This window comes from Nerophis lumbriciformis, linkage group LG19 (assembly GCF_033978685.3).
Source record: "Nerophis lumbriciformis linkage group LG19, RoL_Nlum_v2.1, whole genome shotgun sequence".
In the NCBI taxonomy this organism is placed as follows: Eukaryota; Metazoa; Chordata; class Actinopteri; order Syngnathiformes; family Syngnathidae; genus Nerophis; species Nerophis lumbriciformis.
Window position 1 is genome coordinate 42,981,625 of NC_084566.2, and position 25,000 is coordinate 43,006,624.

Below are 25,000 nucleotides of genomic sequence, written 5' to 3' on the forward strand. Positions count from 1 at the left end.
ATTGCTTCGAGGTCGGTATCCACAACCAGAACTATTCCATCGAGTTTGATTGCAGAAAATCCTAGAAAGTGCCACAAATGTGCCAATACTGAAACTGACGAGAGCTGAAGACATTTTTTACTCCTGTAAACATTGCGTCGTGTCTACATGCGAGTCAGATTGCATTCACATTAGAAATCTTTTTTTTTGTGTGTGTGTGTGTGTAATGTGAACGGCTACTAAAAGAATATATCCATCCATCCATCTTCTTCCGCTTATCCGAGATTTTTTTTTTTTTTTTTTTTTTTTTTTTTTTTTGTAATGGAACCTCTACTAAAAAGATCGGATTTGGCAAAAAAAAAATCGGAATTGGACATCCGACCCTGCAGTAGCCTTTGAGTGTAATCACATGAGTTATTTTTGATGGTCCTAAAAAAAAAAAAAACATTACAATGTTTGATATTTTTGTTTAGAACTGATTTAAGCTAAAAAAAAAAATGTTATTCCCTTTTTTTTTTTGTAATGTGAACGGCTACTAAAAAAAATATATATATATATATATATATATATATATATATATATATATATATATATATATATATATATATATATTTTTTTTTTTTTTTTTTTTGTAATAAATATTTAAAGTTTTGATATATTATTTGGTACATTGCAGTCTACACATATCTCTTATGTGTGACTGCCATCTACTGGTCACACATTACACCATGTGCCAAATACAATTGCTTCGAGGTCGGTATCCACAACCAGAATTATTCCATCGAGTTTGATTGCAGAAAATCCTAGAAAGTGTCACAAATGTGCCAATACTGAAACTGACGAGAGCTGAAGACATTTTTTACTCCTGTAAACATTGCGTCGTGTCTACATGCGAGTCAGATTGCATCTTTTTTTTTTGTGTGTGTGTGTGTAATGTGAACGGCTACTAAAAATAATATATATATATATATATATATATATATATATATATATTTTTTTTTTTTTTTTTTATCCATCCATTCATCCTTCTTCTTCCGCTTATCCGAGATTTTTTTTTTTTTTTTTTTTTTGTAATGGAACCTCTACTAAAAAGATCGGATTTGGCAAAAAAATCAGAATTGGACATCGGACCCTGCCTTTGAGTGTAATCACATGAGTTATGTTTGATGGTCCTAAAACAAAACAAAAAACATTACAATGCTTGGTATTTTTGTTTAGAACTAAAGTTGGTCAAAAGATTTAAGCTAAAAAAAAATGTTATTCTCTTTAAAAAAAATGAAGGACTTTGATGTGCTGTTTGGGTTTGTCGAAGAACTGCAAGTGTTTTGTTGTAGAAGAATTGGTGATGAAATCTTAAAATGTAAGATAAAAAAAGTCATGTATAATAGAGTAACACAATAAAAATGATGGCCAAAATAGAGCAAAAATAAAGTGAAAGGAAAACAGGTCTGCCTTTGTCTCCTCAGGGTTGAAATATGAAGTTAAGGATTGTAATCCACTTTCACAAATGTGTTGTGATGAAATGCAAAGTGTCGTGCTGCTGCCAACGTAGAGAGTTGGCGAACTGTGACAACCACCTCGATACGCTGAGAGTTGACCTTCTTGCCCTTCTTGTTCCAGTAGACCACCGGCTTGGGGCTCCCGGCCGCCTGGCACACGAACGACGCCACGCCCCCCGACACGCCGATCTGGTCCGTGGGGATCTTGGTGAATCTCGGAGGAGCTGAGGGAGAGAAAGAGAAGCGTGTCGAAAATGGATCCTTTAAAAAAAAAAAAAAAAAGACCCCCTGCTGACTGCGCCTCGTGGGCTGCGTTTTGTGCTTACTTCCTGGGTATCATCGAGAGGACACCGCCAAGGACTTCCTGCGGGTCATAAATAAAAGATCGGCTTTGGCTTGAGAGGACCTGCTCTCCCTGGTCATCGCTCTCTTTGAAGGGGAACTGCATTTATGTGGAATTGTGCCTATTATTCACAATCATTATGTAAGACAGGCACACATATGTTTTTACTTTTTTTATGGATTTTAAAAACTGAATAAATGTAATCAAAAGTCTGTCTATAAACACTTAATTAAAACATCCAAACACTTCCATTAAAGTTGTATATATATGATGTAAGTATATATGTTATGTAGTGACAGGCACATACTTAATAACATTTAATATTTATTATTTACATATTTTGCTCAATTTAAGCATATACTGATGCATTAATTTCACAAATGCATTGCTCTCTTTAAAGGGGAACTGCATTTTTGGGGAATTTTGCCTATTATTCACAATCCTTATGTAAGACAGGCACACAAATGTTTTTGTTTTTTTTAATGTATTCTAAAAACTGAATAAATGTAATCAAAAGTCTGTCTACAAACACTTAAAAAAACATCCAAACACTTCCATTAAAGTTGTATATTTATGTGGAATTGTGCCTATTATTCACAATCCTTATGTAAGACAGGCACACGTTTTTTTTTAATGTTTCTAAAAACTGAATAAATGTAATCAAAAGTCTGTCTACAAACACTTAAAAAAACATCCAAACACTTCCATTAAAGTTGTATATACATGATGTAAGTATATGTATGTTATAAAGTGACAGGCACATTCTTTATAACATTTAACATTTATTGTTTACATATTTTGCTAAATTTAAGCATATGCTGATGCATTAATTACACAAATACATCGCTCTCTTTAAAGGGGAACTGCATTTTTTGGGGAATTTTGCCTATTATTCACAATCATTATGTAAGACAGGCACACATATGTTTTTTTTTTTAATGTTTCTAAAAACTGAATAAATGTAATCAAAAGTCTGTCTACAAACACTTAAAAAAACATCCAAACACTTCCATTAAAGTTGTATATTTATGTGGAATTTTGCCTATTATTCACAATCCTTATGTAAGACAGGCACACATGTTTTTTTTTTATGTTTCTAAAAACTGAATAAATGTAATCAAAAGTCTGTCTACAAACACTTAAAAAAACATCCAAACACTTCCATTAAAGTTGTATATATATGATGTAAGTATATATGTTATGTAGTGACAGGCACATTCTTAATAACATTTAACATTTATTATTTACATATTTTGCTAAATTTAAGCATATGCTGACGCATTAATTACACAAATACATCACTCTCTTTAAAGGGGAACTGCATTTTTGGGGGAATTTTGCCTATTATTCACAATCATTATGTAAGACAGGCACACATACTGTATGTTTTTCTTTTTTTATGCATTCTAAAAGCGGAATAAATGTGATCAAAAGTCTGTCCATAAACACTTAAAAAAACTTCCAAACACTTCCATTAAAGTTTTATATACAATATGTAAGTATATATGTTATGTAGTGACAGGCACATTCTTAATAACATCTAATATTTTTTCTAATTTTAAGCATACAATGACACATTTATTTCACAAATACATTGCTTTCTTTAAAGGGGAACTGCATTTTTGGGGAATTTTGCCTATTATTCACAATCCTTATGTAAGACAGGCACACATATATTGTTTTTTTTTTTAATATATATTCTAAAAACTGAATAAATGTAATCAAAAGTCTGTCTACACTTAAAAAAACATCCAAACACTTCCATTAAAGTTGTATATACATGATGTAAGTATATATGTTATGTAGTGACAGGCACATTCTTAATAACATTTAATATTTACATATTGTTCTAATTTCAGGTATATGATGACATTCATTTCACAAATGTATCGCTCTCTTTAAAGAGGAACTGCATTTTTTTTTCGCCTATTATTCACAATCCTTATGTAAGACAAGCACACATACGTTTTTTTTTTTTTTTATGCATTCTAAAAACTAAATAAATGTAATCAAAAGTCTGTCTATAAAGCACTTAAAAAAACATCCAATCTAATTTTAAGCATACAATGACGCATTCATTTCACAAATGCATTGCTCTCTTTAAAGGGGAACTGCATTTATGTGGAATTTTGCCTATTATTCACAATCCTTATGTAAGACAGGCACACATACTGTATGTTTTTCTTTTTTTATGCATTCTAAAAGCGGAATAAATGTAATCAAAAGTATGTCTATAAACACTTAATTAAAACATCCAAACACTTCCATTAAAGTTGTATATATATAATGTAAGTATATATGTTATGTAGTGACAGGCACATTCTTAATAACATTTAATAATGACATATTTTTCTATATTTAAGCATACGATGACGCATTAATTTCACAAATGCATCGCTCTCTTAAAAGGGGAACTGTATTTATGTGGAATTTTGCCTATTATTCACAATCATTATGTAAGACAGGCACACATATGTTTTTTTTTATGTTTCTAAAAACTGAATAAATGTAATCAAAAGTCTGTCTACAAACACTTAAAAAAACATACAAACACTTTCATTAAGGTTTTCTATACATGATGTAAGTATATATGTTATGTAGTGACAGGCACATACTTACTAACATTTAATATTTACATATTTTAAGCATACAATGATGCATTAATTTCACTAATGCATCACTCTCTTTAAAGGGGGACTGCATTTTTTTTGGAATTTTGCCTATTATTCACAATCCCTATGTAAGATAGGCACACATATGTTTTTACATTTTTATGCATTCTGAAAACTAAATACATGTAATCAAAAGTCTGCCTATAAAGCGCTTAAAAAAACATCCAAACACTTCCATTAAAGTTTTATATACATGATGTAAGTATATATGTTATGTAATGACAGGCACATTCTTAATAACATTTAAATATGTTTCTAATTTTAAGTATACGATGACGCATTAATTTCACAAATACATCACTCTCTTTAAAGGGGAACTGCATTTTTTGGGGAATTTTGCCTATTATTCACAATCATTATGTAAGACAGGCACACATATGTTTTTACTTTTTTTATGGATTCTAAAAACTGAATAAATGTAATCAAAAGTCTGTCTATAAACACTTAATTAAAACATCCAAACACTTCCATTAGTGTTGTATATATATGATGTAAGTATATATGTTATGTAGTGACAGGCACGTTCTTAATAACATTTAATAATTACATATGTTTCTATATTTAAACATACAATGACACATTAATTTCACAAATGCATCGCTCTCTTTAAAGGGGAACTGTACTTATGTGGAATTTTGCCTATTATTCACAATCATTATGTAAGACAGGCACACATATGTTTTTACTTTTTTTTATGGATTCTAAAAACTGAATAAATGTAATCAAAAGTCTGTCTATAAACACTTAAAAAATAATCCAAACACTTCCATTAAAGTTGTAAATACATGATGTAAGTATATATGTTATGTAGTGACAGGCACATTCTAAATAACATTTATTATTTACATATTTTGCTAGATTTAAGCATATGCTGACATATTAATTACACAAATACATCACTCTCTTTAAAGGGGAACTGCATTTTTTGGGGAATTTTGCCTATTATTCACAATCCTTATGTAAGACAGGCACACATATGTTTTTTTTTTTTTATGTATTCTAAAAACTGAATAAATGTAATCAAAAGTCTGTATATAAACACTTAATTAAAACATCAAAACACTTCCATTAAAGTTGTATATTTATGTGGAATTTTGCCTATTATTCACAATCATTATGTAAGACAGGCACACATATGTTTTTCTTTTTTTATGCATTCTAAAAACTGAATAAATGTAATCAAAAGTCTGTCTACAAACACTTAATTAAAACATCCAAACACTTCCATTAAAGTTGTATATACATGATGTAAGTATATATGTTATGTAGTGACAGGCACATTCTTAATAACATTTAACATTTATTATTTACATATTTTGCTAAATTTAAGCATAAGCTGATCCATTAATTTCACAAATGCATTGCTCTCTTTTAAAGGGAACTGCATTTTTGGGGAATTTTGCCTATTATTCACAATCATTATGTAAGACAGGCACACATATGTTTTTACTTTTTCTATGGATTCTAAAAACTGAATAAATGTAATAAAAAGTCTGTCAATAAACACTTAAAAAAACATCCAAACACTTCCATTAAAGTTTTATATACAATATGTAAGTATATATGTTATGTAGTGACAGGCACATACTTACTAACATTTAATATTTACATATTTTAAGCATACAATGATGCATTAATTTCACTAATGCATCACTCTCTTTAAAGGGGAACTGTATTTATGTGGAATTTTGCCTATTATTCACAATCATTATGTAAGACAGGCACATATGTGTTTTTCTTTTTTTATGCATTCTAAAAACTAAATAAATGTAATCAAAAGTCTGCCTATAAAGCGCTTAAAAAAACATCCAAACACTTCCATTAAAGTTTTATATACATGATGTAAGTATATATGTTATGTAATGACAGGCACATTCTTAATAACATTTAAATATTTTTCTAATTTTAAGCATACGATGACGCATTAATTTCACAAATGCATCACTCTCTTTAAAGGGGAACTGCATTTTTTGGGGAATTTTGCCTATTATTCACAATCATTATGTAAGACAGGCACATATACTGTATGTTTTTCTTTTTTTATGCATTCTAAAAGCGGAATAAATGTAATCAAAAGTCTGTCTATAAACACTTAAAAAAACATCCATACACTTCCATTAAAGTTTTATATACAATATGTAAGTATATATGTTATGTAGTGACAGGCACATTCTTAATAACATTTAATATTGTTCTAATTTTAAGCATACAATGACGCATTAATTTCACAAATGCATCACTCTCTTTAAAGGGGAACTGTATTTATGTGGAATTTTGCCTATTATTCACAATCATTATGTAAGACAGGCACACATATGTTTTTCTTTTTTTATGCATTCTAAAAACTGAATAAATGTAATCAAAAGTCTGTCTACAAACACTTAAAAAAACATCCAAACACTTCCATTAAAGTTGTATATACATGTGGAATTTTGCCTATTATTCACAATCATTATGTAAGACAGGCACACACGTGTTTTTACTTTTTTTATGGATTCTAAAAATTGAATAAATGTAATCAAAAGTCTGTCTATTAACACTTAATTAAAACATCCAAACACTTCCATTAAAGTTGTAAATATATGATGTAAGTATATATGTTATGTAGTGACAGGCACATTCTTAATAACATTTAACATTTGTTATTTACATATTTTCCTCAATTTAAGAGAATAACTTGTAGCTTAGTTACAATTAATGAAGAGTAACTGGTAGTTTAGCTACATTTAATGGAGAGTAACTTGTAGCTTAGCTACATTTAATGGAGAGTAACTTGTAGCTTAGCTACATTTAATGGAGAGTAATTTGTAGCTTAGTTACATTTAATGGAGAGTAACTTGTAACTTAGCTCCATTTAATGGAGAGTAACTTGTAGCTTAGCTACATTTAATGGAGAGTAACTTGTAGCTTAGCTACATTTAATGGAGAGTAACTTGTAGCTCAGCTACATTTAATGGAGAGTAACTTGTAGCTTAGCAACATTTAATGGAGAGCAACTTGTAGCTTAGCTACATTTAATGGAGAGTAACTTGTAGCTTAGTTACATTTAATGGAGAGTAACTTGCAACTTATCTACATTTAATGGAGAGTAACCTGCAGATTAGCTACATTTAATGGAGAGTAACTTGTAGCTTAGCTACATTTAATGGAGAGCAACTTGTAGCTTAGCTACATTTAATGGAGAGTAACTTGTAGCTTAGCTACATTTAATGGAGAGCAACTTGTAGCTTAGCTACATTTAATGGAGAGTAACTTGTAGCTTAGCTACATTTAATGGAGAGTAACTTGTAGATTAACTAAATTTAATGGAGAGTAACTTGTAGCTGAGCTACATTTAATGGAGAGTAACTTGTAGTTTAGCTACATTTAATGGAGAGTAACTTGCAGCTTAGTTACATTTAATTGAGAGTAACTTGTAGCTTAGTTACATTTAATGGAAAGTAACTTGTAGCTTAGTTACATGTAATGGAAAGTAACTTGTAGCTTAGTTACATTTAATAGAGAGTAACTTGTAACTTAGCTACATTTAATGGAGAGTAACTTGTAGCTTAGTTACATTTAATGAGAGTAACTTGTAGCTTAGCTACATTTAACGGAGAGTAACTTGTAGCTTAGTTACATTTAATGGAGAGTAACTTGTAGCTTAGCTACATTTAATGGAGAGTAACTTGTAGCTTAGTTACATTTAATGGAGAGTAACTTGTAGCTGAGTTACATTTAATGGAGAGTAACTTGTAGCTTAGTTACATTTAATGGAGAGTAACTTGTAGCTGAGTTACATTTAATGGAGAGTAACTTGTAGCTTAGTTACATTTAATGGAGAGTAACTTGTAGCTCAGTTACATTTAATGGAGAGTAACTTGTAGCTTAGCTACATTTAATGGAGAATAACTTGTAGCTTAGTTACATTTAATGGAGAGTAACTTGTAGCTTAGTTACATTTAATGGAGAGTAACTCGTAGCTCAGTTACATTTAATGGAGAGTAACTTGTAGCTTAGCTACATTTAATGAAGAGTAACTTGTAGCTTAGCTACATTTAATGGAGAATAACTTGTAGCTTAGTTACATTTAATGGAGAGTAACTTGTAGCTTAGTTACATTTAATGCAGAGTAACTTGTAGCTTACATTTAATGGAGAGTAACTTGTAGCTTAGTTACATTTAATGGAGAGTAACTTGTAGCTTAGTTACATATAATGGAGAGTAACTTGTAGCTTAGTTACATTTAATGGCGAGTAACTTGTAGCTTAGTTACATTTAATGGAGAGTAACTTGTAGCTTAGCTACATTTAATGGAGAGCAACTCGAAGCTTAGTTACATTTAATGGAGAGTAACTTGTAGCTTAGTTACATTTAATGGAGAGTAACTTGTAGCTTAGCTACATTTAATGGAGAGTAACTTGTAGCTTAGCTATGTTTAATGGAAAGTAACTTGTAGCTTAGCTACATTTAATGAAGAGTAACTTGTAACTTAGCTCCATTTAATGAAAAATAACTTGAAGCTAAGCTACATTTAATGGAGAGTAACTTGTAGCTTAGTTAAATTTAATGGAGTAACTTGTAGCTTAGTTACATTTAATGGAGAGTAACTTGCAACTTATCTACATTTAATGGAGAGTAACCTGCAACTTATCTACATGTAATGGAGAGTAACTTGTAGCTTAGCTACATTTAATGGAGAGCAACTCGAAGCTTAGTTACATTTAATGGAGAGTAACTCGTAGCTTAGTTACATTTAATGGAGAGTAACTCGTAGCTTAGTTACATTTAATGGAGAGTAACTTGTAGCTTAGTTACATTTAATGGAGAGTAACTTGTAGCTTAGTTACATTTAATGGAGAGTAACTTGTAGCTGAGCTACATTTAATGGAGAGTAACTTGTAGCTCAGCTACATTTAATGGAAAGTAACTTGTAGTTTAGTTACATGTAATGGAGAGTAACTTGTAACTTAGCTACATTTAATGGAGAGTAACTTGTAACTTAGCTACATTTAATGGAGCGTAACTTAGTTACATTTAATGGAGAGTAACTTGTAGCTTAGTTACATTTAATGGAGAGTAACTTGCAACTTATCTACATTTAATGGAGAGTAACCTGTAGCTTAGCTACATTTAATGGAGAGTAACTTGTAGCTGAGCTACATTTAATGGAGAGTAACTTGTAGCTTGGCTACATTTAATGGAGAGTAACTTGTAGCTTAGTTACATTTAATGGAGAGTAACTTGCAACTTATCTACATTTAATGGAGAGTAACCTGTAGCTTAGCTACATTTAATGGAGAGTAACTTGTAGCTTAGTTACATTTAATGGAGAGTAACTTGCAACTTATCTACATTTAATGGAGAGTAACTTGTAGCTTAGCTACATTTAATGGAGAGTAACTTGTAGCTCAGTTACATTTAATGGAGAGTAACATGTAGCTGAGTTACATTTAATGGAGAGTAACTTGTAGCTGAGTTACATTTAATGGAGAGTAACTTGACTCCATGTTCCAAACAAATGTGTGCTGTATGCTAATCATCAAATATATAAACATGTAAATGTTGTGTATTAAAACCAAAAGGCTCCATCTCTGTGCACAAGCATCACCTTGAGGGGATTTGAGGATGTTCACCATTTCACTGAGTCCATCAGCATGGCTGCTAATTTGGTGTTTGAGCCGGACGGGATGGAGGAGACGGAGGGGATGGAGGAGAGTGATTGTGTGGGAGTGTAAACGCCTGCAAGAAAACAGCAATTTCCAAGCGGGCTATTGAGCCAATAGTGGTGAACCTGTATTCCCTCCGCTTGTGAGTCACCCCCCCCCCCCCCCCTCTGCTATCTGTCTGTGGCCTGTTGCCATGGCGGCCAGCTGACCCTCACCATGGCAACCCCCATCCCTTCCTCCCACCTCCCCTGAAGTCTGGTCCTGCTGTGTTGACTCACAGGAGCCCCTAAAAAGAAGAATGGCTTGCAGATTCTCAAGGCTGTTTGCACTTTGCCTCTCGCTCATCTCGCAGACGCTCGCTTTCATCACGCCACGGATAGAAAGTCAACACAGAAGGAACGTCGTGTTCTCAGGAAAAAAGATGAAAAGGGAAAAATCTTTGAAAAACTTTTTTTTTTTTTTTCAGGCCGAGAACACCCAAACTGAAGGAGAGACGACACCGCAAATGATTTGCCACATTTTATTTCTAGAAATGTAAATTTACTTATTTTTAGTCATTGACTCATCTTTCATTTGAGCACAAATAACTATACTTTGCCTATTATAGTTTAAAAATTAAATTAAATAAAAAAAAAAAACAGTTTGTTTTTTCCCAATATACAGGTAAAAGCCAGTAAATTAGAATATTTTGAAAAACTTACCTGAACACTCACTACTTTATTAACTTGCTTACCTCTGATAAAGATCTACTGTGCAATATGTTTTTTTACATTTTTATTAAGTTTTTAAATTTTAAATTGTTGTAGTCTTAAGACTATTTTATGTAGGTTTGTTTTAAAAGCACTGAGCTGGATTGCTGTCCAATTTCATTGTTTCCATACAATGACAATACAGGTAAAAGCCAGTAAATTAGAATATTTTGAAAAACTTGATTTATTTCAGTAATTGCATTCAAAAGGTGTAACTTGTACATTATATTTATTCATTGCACACAGACTGATGCATTCAAATGTTTATTTCATTTAATTTTGATGATTTGAAGTGGCAACAAATGAAAATCCAATTAACAAACAAAAAAAACCAATAATATTTACAGTAACAAATCCAGAATTTTACGATTAAATTAACAATAGTACAGTTTTCTATTTACACTAATTATGTGTAAAAAAGAACCCAATAACATTTACGGTAAAAAAAAAACCTGGCAACTCAGTCGCCGAAATTTTACGATGAAATTAACAATAGTACTGTTTTCTATTTCGAGTAATTGTGTGTGAATAAATACAAAAAAATCACTAACATTTACAGTAAAAAAAATGGCAGCTCGATAGCCAGAATTTTAGGATTAAATTAACAATGGTACTGTTTTCTATTTATGCTAATTATGCGTAAAAAAAGAACCCAATAACATTTATTGTAAAAAAAAAACTGGCAGCTCAGTCACCAGAATTTTACCATTAAATTAACAATAGTACCGTTTTCTGTTTTGAGTAATTCTGTGTTAAAAAAATCAACAAAACTGGCAGCTCAGTCGCCAGAATTTTACTGTATAAATAACCATTCAAATTTTATGTAAAAAACACTACACTTTTCGGTACAATTATGGCGACTGAGCTGCTAGTTTTTTATATATTATAATTTTACGATTAAATTAACGATGATATCTTTTTCAATTTACACTAATTATGTGTAAAACAGAACCCAATAACATTTACGGTAAAAAAAACAACAAACCCTGGCAACTCAGTCGCCGGAATTTTACGACTAAATTAACAATAGTACTGTTTTCTATTTTGAGTAATAGTGTGTGAAAAAATACAAAAAATCACTAACATTTACAGTAAAAAAATGGCAGCTCGGTAGCCAAAATTTTAGGATTAAATTAACAATGATACTGTTTTCTATTTACACTAATTATGTGTAAAAAATAATCTAATAACTTTTACGGAAAAAAAAAACTGGCAGCTCAGTCGCCAGAATTTTGCTGTAAAAATAACCATTCAAGTTATTAAATTTACAGAAATGTTATGTAAAAAAACTACATTTTACGGTAAAATTCTGGTGACTGAGCTGTCAGTTTTTTATACATTACAATTTTAAGATTAAATTAACAACGGTACTGTTTTCTATTTACGTTATGTGTAAAAAAGAACCCAATAACATTTACAGTAAAAAACTGGCAGCTCAGTCGCCAGAATTTTAGGATTAAATTAACAATGGTAATGTTTTCTATTTACACAAATAATGTGTAAAGAAAAAAGAATCCACAAACATTTACGGTAAAAAAAACTGGCAGCTCAGTCGACATAATTTTACCATTAAATTATCAATGGTGCCGTTTTCTGTTTCAAGTAAGTGTGTGTTAAAAAATAAAATAAATAACACTAAATTTTACAGAAGTTTACTGTAAAAATAACCATTTAAGTTATTACATTTACAGAAATGTTATGTAAAAAACACTTCATTGTATGGTAAAATCCTGGCAACTGAGCTGCTATACATTACAATTTTACGATTAAAATAATGGTACCGTTTTCTATTTACGCTAATTATGTGTATAAAAGAACCCAATAACATTTACGGTAAAAAAAAAATGGCAGTTCGATAGCCAGAATTTTACGATTAAATTAACAATGGTACTGTTTTCTATTTACGCTAATTATGTGTAAAAAAATAACTCAATAACATTTACGGTAAAAACAAACAAACTGGTAGTTCAGTCGCCAGAATTTTAAGGTTTAAAATAACAATGGTACCGATTTCTATTTAAACTAATTATGTGTAAAAAAAAAAAAAAAAAGAACTCAATAACATTTACAGTAAAAAAAATGGCAGCTAAATTGCCAGAAATTTACGATTAATTTAATTTTCTGTTTCGAGTAATTTTGTGATAAAATAAACAAAAACAAAAAAAACAATAATATTTACAGTAACAAACTGGCAGCTCCATAGCCAGAATTTTACCATAAAACTAACAATGGTACCATTTTCTGTTTCGAGTAATTTTGTGTTAAGAAAAAAACAAAAAACTAACATTTATAGTAAAAAAAATGGCAGCTAAATTGCCAGAAATTTACGATTAATTTAATTTTCTGTTTCGAGTAATTTTGTGATAAAATAAACAAAACAAAAAAAACAATAATATTTACAATAACAAACTGGCAGCTCCATAGCCAGAATTTTACAATTAAATTAACAATAGTACGGTTTTCTATTTACACTAATTATGTGTAAAAAAGAACCCAATAACATTTACGGTAAAAAAACAAACAAACCCTGGCAACTCAGTCGCCGGAATTTTACGATTAAATTAACAATAGTACTGTTTTCTATTTCGAGTAATTGTGTGTGAAAAAATACAAAAAAATCACTAACATTTACAGTAAAAAATGGCAGCTCGGTAGCCAGAATTTTAGGATTAAATTAACAATGATACTGTTTTCTATTTACACTAATTATGTGTAAAAAAATAATCTAATGTCTTTTACGGAAAAAAAACTGGCAGCTCAGTCGCCAGAATTTTGCTGTAAAAATAACTATTCAAGTTATTCAATTTACAGAAATGTTATGTAATAAAACTACATTTTACGGTAAAATCCTGGTGAATGAGCTGCTAGTTTTTTATACATTACAATTTTAGGATCTGCGATGAGGTGGCGACTTGTCCAGGGTGTACCCCGCCTTCTGCCCGATTGTAGCTGAGATAGGCTCCAGCGCCCCCCGCGACCCCAAAAAGGGAATAAGCGGTAGAAAATGGATGGACAGATGGATTTTAGGATTAAATTAACAATGGTGTTGTTATCTATTTACACTAATTATGTGTAAAAAAAAAAAGAATCCAATAACATTTACGGTAAAATAAAAAAAAAAACCTGGCAATTCAGTCGCCAGAATTTTACGATTAAATCAACAATAGGAAAAAAAAAAAAAAATTCCGATTAATTCTGTGTAAAAAAAACTAAAAAACACTAAAATTTACAGAATTTTACTGTTAAAATAACCATTCAAGTTATTTAAGAAATTTAAGTAAAACAACACTACATATTACGATAAAATCCTAGTTAGTTTTTATACATTACATAAAACAGATCAAAATTAGTGTGAGGAATTCTGGAAAATTATGTAAAAATAGGTATTTTCCGAGAATGTTTGACTTTACCAAAGTGTTTATAAAACGGGCGAATTAGTTTATAACAAAACTTTTGTTAAACGTGCCTGTTAGAAGGAATTCTGCAGAATTGCAGCGGATTTAAATCCACGTAATCTAACTCCGTGAACAGCATCCTCAAGGACTCATCCCACTTGAACTCTATAAGACCATCAAAGCAAGGACAAATCGACTGAAAAAACAGTTTCTATCCTGGAGCTGTTATTGCCCTAAACTCTGCACTTACCTGAACACTCACCACTTTATTAACTTGCTTACCTCTGATAAAGATCTACTGTGCAATATGTTTTTTTTACATTTTATTAAGATTTTAAATTGTATTATTGTTGTTGTCTTAAGACTATTGTATGTAGGTTTGTTTTAAAAGCTGGATTGCTGTCCAATTTCGTTGTTTCCATACAATGACAATAAAGTTATTCTGATTCTGATGAATTCCCATTACAAATTCAGAATGCAGCGTGCTACAAAGACATGGATGATGTGGTTCTGTAGAAGCGTCAGCCACAATGGTCAACAGGAAGACACAAAGAGCTGAGGTGGACCCTGCCGGACTGGGACCGTGAAGCGTGCCTCGTCCCTGGGACAGGATTACGACCCAATTCCGTGTGCCTCGTTGAGCTCCTACATGGTCTCTCCGGCTTCTGTGCACGGTCCAGAATGTTTTCTTAAACGCGCTTCAACGCCAATCCCCTCGCAAAAAGCCCCCCCGCTGGCAGCGTTGCACTTTAAGCCTCATGAAAGCCCGGGAAAAGCCCCGCTAGGCACTGACTTTGTGGTGGATTTGCAGCCAACAAAAAAAGGCGTTAGAAGCGCATGCTCGTGGGAAGCTGGCAGGAAACGGGGGGGCACTAATAAGGGGCTCTTGCTCTTAATAGAAGCTCTGGCTCTTCTGGCTCTTCTTCACCCCCCCCAGCAGCCCTAATCTCCTGCCTGGGGAACACACCTCCCTGGCAGGAAGAATGCAATCAGCTTCCAACGGCAGCCTTTTGTCTGAGATGCAATCATGACGGGGGTGAGGACGGGGAATAAAAATGAATAGGAAGAGCTGCTGTCACAGATTGCATCTTTGTTCCAGGAAGAAAGTCTGATGAGCCTTTGAAGCATTCCTGCCCACTTCCAACCCAATGCTTGCATTGTAGACTTCACGGGGATGAAAGATGTAAAATTACAACTAATATTTTTAATTGTTGACAAAACATATATAATTTTTTAGGGTTGTACGATATTGTGATAAAAATGAATCATATTCGGTACTATACCGCCTCTAAAAAAGTACCGGTCCCCCACCTTCCCGTTGTCGTCAAATCGTGACATTGCTTAGTTACATTTAATGGAGATTAACTTGTAACTTATCTACAATCAATGGAGAGTAACTTATCTACAATTAATGGGGAGTAATTTGTAGCTTAGTTACATTTAATGGAGACTAACTTGTAGCTTAGTTACATTTAATGGAGAGTAACTTGTAGCTTAGTTACATTTAATGGAGAGTAACTTGTAGCTTAGTTACATTTAATGTAGAGCAACATGTAACTTAGTTACATTTTATGGCAAGTAACTTGTAGCTTATCTACATTTAATGGAGAGTAACTTGTAACTTAGCTACATTTATTGGAGAGTAACTTGTAGGTTAACTAGCTTTAATGGAGAGTAACTTGTAACTTAGTTACATTTTATGGCGAGTAACTTGTAGCTTAGCTACATTTAATGGAAGGTAACTTGTAGCTTAGTTACATTTTACGGAGAGTAACATGTAGCTTAGATACATTTAATGGAGAGTAACTTGTAGCTTAGTTACATTTAATGGAGAGTAACTTGTAGCTTTGTTACATTTAATGGAGAGTAACTTGTAGCTTAGTTACATTTAATGGAGAGTAACTTGTCGCTTAGCTACATTTAACGGAGAGTAACTTGTAGCTTAGATACATTTAATGGAGAGTAACTTGTAGCTTAGTTACATTTAATGAGAGTAACTTGTCGCTTAGCTACATTTAATGGAGAGTAACTTGTAACTTAGCTACATTTAATGTAGAGTTAATTGTAGCTTAGTTAAATTTAATGGAGAGTAACTTGTAGCTTAGTTACATTTTATGGAGAGTAACTTGTGGCTTAGCTACATTTAATGGAGAGTATCATGTAGCTTAGCTACATTTAATGGAAGGTAACTTGTAGCTTAGTTACATTTTATGGAGAGTAACTTGTCGCTTAGTTACATTTAATGGAGAGTAACTTGTAGCTTAGTTACATTTAATGGAGAGTAACTTGTAACTTAGCTACATTTATTGGAGAGTTACTTGTAGTTTAGTTACATTTAATGGAGAGTAACTTGTAGCTTAGTTACATTTAATTTAGAGTAACTTGTAGCTTAGTTACATTCAATGGAGAGTAATTTGTAGCTTAGTTACATTTAATTTAGAGTAACTTGTAGCTTAGTTACATTCAATGGAGAGTAACTTGTAACTTAGCTACATTTATTGGAGAGTTACTTGTAGTTTAGTTACATTTAATGGAGAGTAACTTGTAGCTTAGTTACATTTAATTTAGAGTAACTTGTAGCTTAGTTACATTCAATGGAGAGTAACTTGTAGCTTAGTTACATTTTATGGAGAGTAACTTGTCGCTTAGTTACATTTAATGGAGAGTAACTTGTAGCTTAGTTACATTTAATGGAGAGTAACTTGTAACTTAGCTACATTTATTGGAGAGTTACTTGTAGTTTAGTTACATTTAATGGAGAGTAACTTGTAGCTTAGTTACATTTAATTTAGAGTAACTTGTAGCTTAGTTACATTCAATGGAGAGTAACTTGTAGCTTAGTTACATTTAATTTAGAGTAACTTGTAGCTTAGTTACATTCAATGGAGAGTAACTTGTAGCTTAGTTACATTTAATTTAGAGTAACTTGTAGCTTAGTTACATTCAATGGAGAGTAACTTGTAGCTTAGTTACATTTAATATAGAGTAACTTGGCGCTTAGTACATTTAATGAAAAGTAACTTTCCGCTTAGTTACATTTAATGGAGAGTAACTTGTCGCTTAGCTACATTTAATGGAGAGTAACTTGTAACTTAGCTACATTTAATGGAGAGTAACTTTTAGCTTAGTTACATTTAATGGAGAGTAACTTGTAGCTTAGTTACATTTAATGGAGAGTAACTTGTAGCTTAGTTACATTTAATGTAGAGTAACTTGTAACTTAGTTACATTTAATGGAGAGTAACTTGTAGTTTGGTGAGGACGGGGAATAAAAATGAATAGGAGGAGCTGCTGTCACAGATTGCTTCTTTGTTCCAGGAAGAAAGTCTGATGAGCCTTTGAAGCATTCCTGCCCACTTCCAAGCCAATGCTTAGTGATCATGTACATTGTAGACTTCACGGGGATGAAAGATGTAAAAAACTACAACTAATATTTTTAATTGTTGACAAAACATATATAATTTTTTAGGGTTGTACGATATTGCGATAATAATTAATCATATTCGGTACTATACCACCTCTAAAAAAGTACCGGTCCCCCACCTTCCCGTTGTCATCAAATCGTGACATTGCATAGCTACATTTATTGGAGAGTAACTTGTAGCTTAGTTACATTTAATGGAGAGTAACTTGTAGTTTAGCCACATTTAATGGAGAGTAACTTGTAGCTTAGTTACATTTAATGGAGAGTAACTTGTAGCTTAGTTACATTTAATATATAGTAACTTGGCGCTTAGTACATTTAATGAAAAGTAACTTTCCGCTTAGTTACATTTAATGGAGAGTAACTTGTCGCTTAGCTACATTTAATGGAGAGTAACTTGTAGCTTAGCTACATTTAATGGAGAGTAACTTGTAGGTTAGCTACATTTATTGGAGAGTAACTTGTAGGTAAGCTACCTTTAATGAAGAGTAACTTGTAACTTAGTTACATTTAATGGAGACTAACTTGTAGCTTAGTTACATTTAATGGAGAGCAACATGTAACTTAGTTACATTTTATGGAGAGTAACTTGTAGCTTAGCAAAATTTAATGGAAGGTAACTTGTAGCTTAGTTACATTTTATGGAGAGTAACTTGTAGCTTAGTTACATTTAATGGAGAGTAACTTGTAGGTTTGCTATATTTAATGGAGAGTAACTTGTAACTTAGTCACATTTAATGGAGAGTAACTTGTAGCTTTGTTACATTTAATGGAGAGTAACATGTAGCTTAGTTACGTTTAATGGAGAGTAACTTGTAGCTTAGCTACATTTAACGGAGAGTAGCATGTAGCTTAGATACATTTAATGGAGAGTAAGTTGTAGCTTAGTTACATTTAATATAGAGTAACTTGGCGCTTAGTTACATTTAATGAAAAGTAACTTTTAGCTTAGTGACATTTAATGGAGAGTAACTTGTAGCTTAGCTACATTTAATGGAGAGTAACTTGTAGCTCAATTACATTTAATGGAGAGTAACTTGTAGCTTAACTACATTTAATGGCGAGTAACTTGTAACTTAGTTACATTTAATGGAGAGTAACTTGTAACTTAACTACATTTAATGGAGAGTAACTTGTAGGTTAGCTACATTTAATGGAGAGTAACTTGTAGCTTAGTTACATTTTATAGAGAGTAACTTGTAACTTAGTTACATTTAATGAGAGTAACTTGTAGCTTAGCTACATTTAATGGAGAGTAACTTGTAGGTTAGCTACATTTAATTGAGAGTAACTTGTAGCTAAGTTACATTTAATGGAGAGTAACTTGTAGCTTAACTACATTTAATGGCGAGTAACTTGTAACTTAGTTACATTTAATGGAGAGTAACTTGTAACTTAACTACATTTAATGGAGAGTAACTTGTAGGTTAGCTACATTTAATGGAGAGTAACTTGTAGCTTAGTTACATTTTATAGAGAGTAACTTGTAACTTAGTTACATTTAATGAGAGTAACTTGTAGCTTAGCTACATTTAATGGAGAGTAACTTGTAGCTTAGCTACATTTAATGGAGAGTAACTTGTAGGTTAGCTACATTTATTGGAGAGAAACTTGTAGGTAAGCTACCTTTAATGAAGAGTAACTTGTAACTAAGTTACATTTAATGGAGAGTAACTTGTAACTAAGTTACATTTAATGGAGAGTAACTTGTAACTTAACTACATTTAATGGAGAGTAACTTGTAGCTTAGTTACATTTTATAGAGAGTAACTTGTAACTTAGTTACATTTAATGAGAGTAACTTGTAGCTTAGCTACATTTAATGGAGAGTAACTTGTAGGTTAGCTACATTTAATTGAGAGTAACTTGTAGCTAAGTTACATTTAATGGAGAGTAACTTGTAGCTTAACTACATTTAATGGCGAGTAACTTGTAACTTAGTTACATTTAATGGAGAGTAACTTGTAACTTAACTACATTTAATGGAGAGTAACTTGTAGGTTAGCTACATTTAATGGAGAGTAACTTGTAGCTTAGTTACATTTTATAGAGAGTAACTTGTAACTTAGTTACATTTAATGAGAGTAACTTGTAGCTTAGCTACATTTAATGGAGAGTAACTTGTAGCTTAGCTACATTTAATGGAGAGTAACTTGTAGGTTAGCTACATTTATTGGAGAGTAACTTGTAGGTAAGCTACCTTTAATGAAGAGTAACTTGTAACTAAGTTACATTTAATGGAGAGTAACTTGTAACTAAGTTACATTTAATGGAAAGTAACTTGTAGCTTAGCTACATTTAATGGAGAGTAACTTGTAGGTTAGCTACATTTAATGGAGAGTAACTTGTAGCTTAGTTACATTTAATGGAGAGTAACTTGCAGGTTAGCTACATTTAATGGAGAGTAACTTGTAACTTAGTTACATTTAATGGAGAGTAACTTGTAACTTATCTACAATTAATGGAGAGTAACTTGTAGCTTAGTTACATTTAATGGAGAGTAACTTGTAGCTTAGCTACATTTAATGGAGAGTAACTTGTAGCTTAGTTACATTTAATGAAGAGTAACTTGTAGGTTAGCTACATTTAATGGAGAGTAACTTGTAACTTAGTTACATTTAATGGAGAGTAACTTGTAGGTTAGCTACATTTAATGGAGAGTAACTTGTAGGTTAGCTACATTTAATTGAGAGTAACTTGTAACTTAGCTACATTTAATGGAGAGTAACTTGTAGTTTAGTTACATTTAGAGTAACTTGGCGCTTAGTTACATTTAATGAAAAGTAACTTGTCGCTTAGTTACATTTATGGAGAGTAACTTGTCACTTAGCTACATTTACCAGCAGAGGAGCATGTTCGGCAGCGCGCACACACACAGAGAGTACTTACAAACAGACACAGTGTGTAGACTGACATGGGTGCTTTGAGTCTGCAGTGTTTTAGCTACTTCTAAATCACTAATCCTGGCCTCCATGGTGACAAATACAGTAAGTTTCTTACAAGTATCATTATCACTGGAGGACGAGGAATAGCTAAACATGCTTCACTACACACCGTAGGAGGATACAATAGCTCACCGGCGTCACAATGTAAACAAACGCCATGGGTGGATCTACACCTGACATCCACTGTAATGATACCATGTATCTAGTCGATACTACTATGATTACATTGATATTTTTTTTTAGCAACACAACATATTTTTTCCAACAAGACATGGACTGCCAAGTATTTCTTGACAGAAATGAAAGGTAAAGCCGTGTGCTTAGTTTGCTGTGTTTAAAGAATATCATTTGAATCGCCACTACACCACGAATGCTGATGCGTTGATGGTAAAACTGCAAACCCAACAAGGACCTTTTGCCATATTTCACACCCCCAGAGATGCAGCAGTCAGGACAAGTTTCGTCATTTCTCACAAAATCGCCAGAAAAAGTAAGGCGTTTTCTGACGGAGAGTTTATTAAGGAGTGCTTATTGGACTCTGTTGCGCTGATATAACAGGTGTTGTGCCGGATAATGCACCCCCGGCCTAGAATGCACCCCCTGACGGGAGTGTTATATCAACTAAAGCCCACACTTAAAGTTTCCACGTGCAAGATTGAATCTATTTAAAAAAGGTATTTAATAAAAAGCCAAAAGTGCAAAAACGATAATGTTCGTGTTGGAGGAGTTGTGAATGAATGAAATATGAAATCCGTGCTGCAGTTGCTGCTGGGCCACAACATTAGGTACACCTGCAGACCGCAGCACGGATTTCATATTTCATTCATTCACAACTCCTCCAACACGAACATTATTGTTTTTGCACTTTTGGCTTCTTATTAAATGGTAAATAAATGATAAATGGGTTGTACTTGTATAGCGCTTTTCTACCTTCAAGGTACTCAAAGCGCTTTGACACTACTTCCACATTTACCCATTCACACACACATTCACACACTGATGGAGGGAGCTGCCATGCAAGGCGCTAACCAGCAGCCATCAGGAGCAAGGGTGAAGTGTCTTGCTCAGGACACAACGGACATGACAAGGTTGGTACTAGGTGGGGATTGAACCAGGGACCCTCGGGTCGCGCACGGCCACTCTTCCACTGCGCGTGGCGCAGTGGAAGAGTGGCCGTATAAAAAAAATAACTTTTTTAAATAGATTCAATCTTGCACGTGGAAACTTTAAGTGTGGGTTTTAGTTAATATAACACTCCCGTCCCGGGGGTGCATTCTACGCCGGGGGTGCATTATCCGGCACAACACCTGAAACTTGGAGCTTCAGCTGAAGAACAGAACGGCCGACTTTGACTGTTTTTCGCTGGCTTTGGATGAGAGCTGCAATGTACGTGACACCGCCCAGCTGCTCGTCTTTTTACATGGGATAACTGCAGACTTTCAAATCACGGAGTAGCTGGCAGCCATGCAGTCAATTAAAGAGACAACCACAGGTAATGACTTGTTCACATAGGTAAATGCGTGTTTGGACATGTTAGGGACAAGCTGGCAGGTGTGACAACAGATGGTTGTCCAAATCTGACGGGGAAAAAATGTTGGACTTTTAAAGAGGATGCAGGATAAAGTGACAGAAATGAACCCTGTGCAGAAATGGACATTTTTGCATTGTATTATACATCAGGAAGTGTAGTGTAAGACAGTGTTAAAAATAAAACCATCAAAAGCAATCTGCTTTTCTATAAAGTTAAGTTAGGTTAAAGTATTATTATTATTATTATCAATTATTATTATTATTTATCTTACGGTACATCAAAAATAATATTGAGCAAAGTTTAATTGTAATATTGTCGGTGTGGCCCTCCAGCAGTGCTCGGGTTGCTCATGCGGCCCCCGGTAAAAATTAATTGCCCACCCCTGTGTTACATCAGCGTGGCTTCATAGTAAAAGAGTGCGGGTACTAGACTGGCCCGCCTGCAGTCCAGACCTGTCTCCCATTGAAAATGTGTGAAGCCTAAAATAGCAGAAGGGAGACCCCCGGACTGTTGAACAACTTAAGCTGTACATCAAGCAAGAATGGGAAAGAATTCCACTTCAAAAATGTGTCTCCTCAGTTCCCAAACCTTTACTGAGTGTTGTTAAAAAGAAAGGCCATGTAACACAGTGGTGAACATGCCCTTTCCCAACTACTTTGGCACGTGTTGCAACCATGAAATTCTAAGTTAGTTATTATTTGCAAAAAAAAAAAATGTTTATGAGTTTGAACATCAAATATGTTGTCTTTGTAGCATATTCAACTGAATATGGCTTGAAAAGGATTTGCAAATCATTGTATTCCGTTTATATTTACATCTAACACAATTTCCCAACTCATATGGAAACGGGGTTTGTATATTTACTACATGGAATCGCAAATTATGTTAACTTAAATATTGTCTAATTATGCAAAAATATATAATCAAACATTCAAATCATTTTTTAAATAGAAGTAAATATGACTAATAACGATTTCAAAGCAAGTTATCCATCAAATTGTGCAATGTAAAAGTAGCAATAGATGTGGTCAAATTGTGAAATTTATTGCGTTTTTTTACAGCATTTTTCTGTAAATGTACAAAACAGTACTCGTTTTACTGTAGTAAACTGTGGTGCAGTTTTGGCATTTACAGTAATATACCCATACAGTTGATTCATTTGTGGTAAAAAAAAAATAAAGAAATAAAGAAAAACCTGGCAGCTCAGGTGCCAAAATGTTATTGTAAAATTGCTTCTTTTTTTAATTAACAGTAAAAAAAAAAAAAAAAAAAAAAAAAGTACATTTTACAGTAATTTTTTTTTTACAGTAAATTTAAAAAAAATGCTACTTTACAGTAAAATTTTGGCAACTGAGCTGCCAGGTTTTTATTTTAATAATAATGTTTTACAACAAATTAAAAAAAGGCAGCTTAGGTGCCAACAATTTACTGTAAAATTGCCTTTTCTTTAATTTACAGTAAAAAAAAAGTACATTTTACAGTATTTTTTTTTTTTTTTTTTTTTTTACAGTAAATTTTTTTTAAAAAAAGCTACTTTACAGTAAAATTTTGGCAACTGAGCTGCCAGGTTTTTATTTTAATAGTTTTTTACAACAAATAAAAAAAAGGCAGCTTAGGTGCCAACAATTTACTGTAAAATTGCTTTTTTTTTTAATTTACAGTAAAAAAAAGAAAGTACATTTTACAGTAATTTTTTTTTTTTTTTTTTTTTTACAGTAAATTTTAAAAAAAATGCTACTTTACAGTAAAATTTTGGCAACTGAGCTGCCAGGTTTTTATTTTAATAATAATTTTTTACAACAAATAAAAAAAGGCAGCTTAGGTGCCGACAATTTACTGTAAAATTGCTTTTTCTTTAATTTACAGTAAAAAAAAGTACATTTTACAGTATTTTTTTCTTTTTCTTTTTTACACTAAATTTAAAAAAAATGCTACTTTACAGTAAAATTTTGGCAACTGAGCTGTCTGGTTTTTATTTTAATAATAATTTTTTACAACAAATAAAAAAAGGCAGCTTAGGTGCCAAAATTTTACTGTAAAACTGCTTTTTTTTTAAATTTACAGTAAAAAAGTAAATTTTACAGTAAAATGTACATTTGTTTTTATACACTAAATTTGAAAAAAAATATGCTATTTTACAGTAACATTTTGGCAACTGAGCTGCCTTTTGTTTTTTTACCATAAAAAAAATATTACGTTGCAATAATTTTCACCTTTTTTTTGTACCATAAAAACAGCAGCACTGTTTATTCCATTTACAGTAAATATACACTACATTTTGAGGTGAATTTATTGCAACTTAACATCTTTTTTTTTTACATTTTAGTTTAAAAAAAATCTAATAAAATGCATTTTAAAAATGGTGTAATAATCAAACATTCAAATCATGTTTTAAATAGAAGTAAATACTAATAATAATGATTTCAAAGCAAGTTATCCATCAAAGTGTGCAATGTAAAAGTAGCAATAGATCTTGTGGTCAAATTGTGAAACTTACTGTGGTTTTTTACAGCATATTTCTCTAAATGTACAAAACAGTACTCGTTTTACTGTAATAAACTGTGGTGCCGTTTTGGCATTTACAGTAATACACCCATACAGTTGATTCATTTGTGGGGGGGGGAATAAATAAAGAAATAAAGAAAAACCTGGCAGCTCAGATGCCAAAATGTTATTGTAAAATTGCTTCTTTTTTTAATTATTATTAAAAAAAATTTTAAAAAAAGTACATTTTACAGTATTTTTTTTTTTTTTTTTTTTTTTTTACAGTAAATTTAAAAAAAAAAAGCTACTGAGCTGCCAGGTTTTTATTTTA

At 32.1% G+C, this 25,000-nt stretch overlaps 1 protein-coding gene across 5 annotated transcripts in view; it reads right to left on the reverse strand.

The window, feature by feature from the left end:
- LOC133618410 (receptor-type tyrosine-protein phosphatase S-like) overlaps positions 1–25,000 on the reverse strand; it is a 425,684-nt gene that overhangs the window by 288,182 nt on the left and 112,502 nt on the right. For 3 of the 5 annotated variants that reach the window (XR_012050994.1, XM_061978744.2, XM_061978741.2), the window contains exon 3: positions 1,554–1,702. Coding sequence is in view for 4 of the 5 variants with exons in the window: in XM_061978744.2 (XP_061834728.1) it covers positions 1,554–1,702 (149 nt within the window). In the remaining variant the exon portion in view is untranslated. The remainder of the gene's footprint in view (positions 1–1,553; positions 1,703–25,000) is intronic. The other 2 variants (XM_061978745.2, XM_061978743.2) reach the window with 1 other exon arrangement.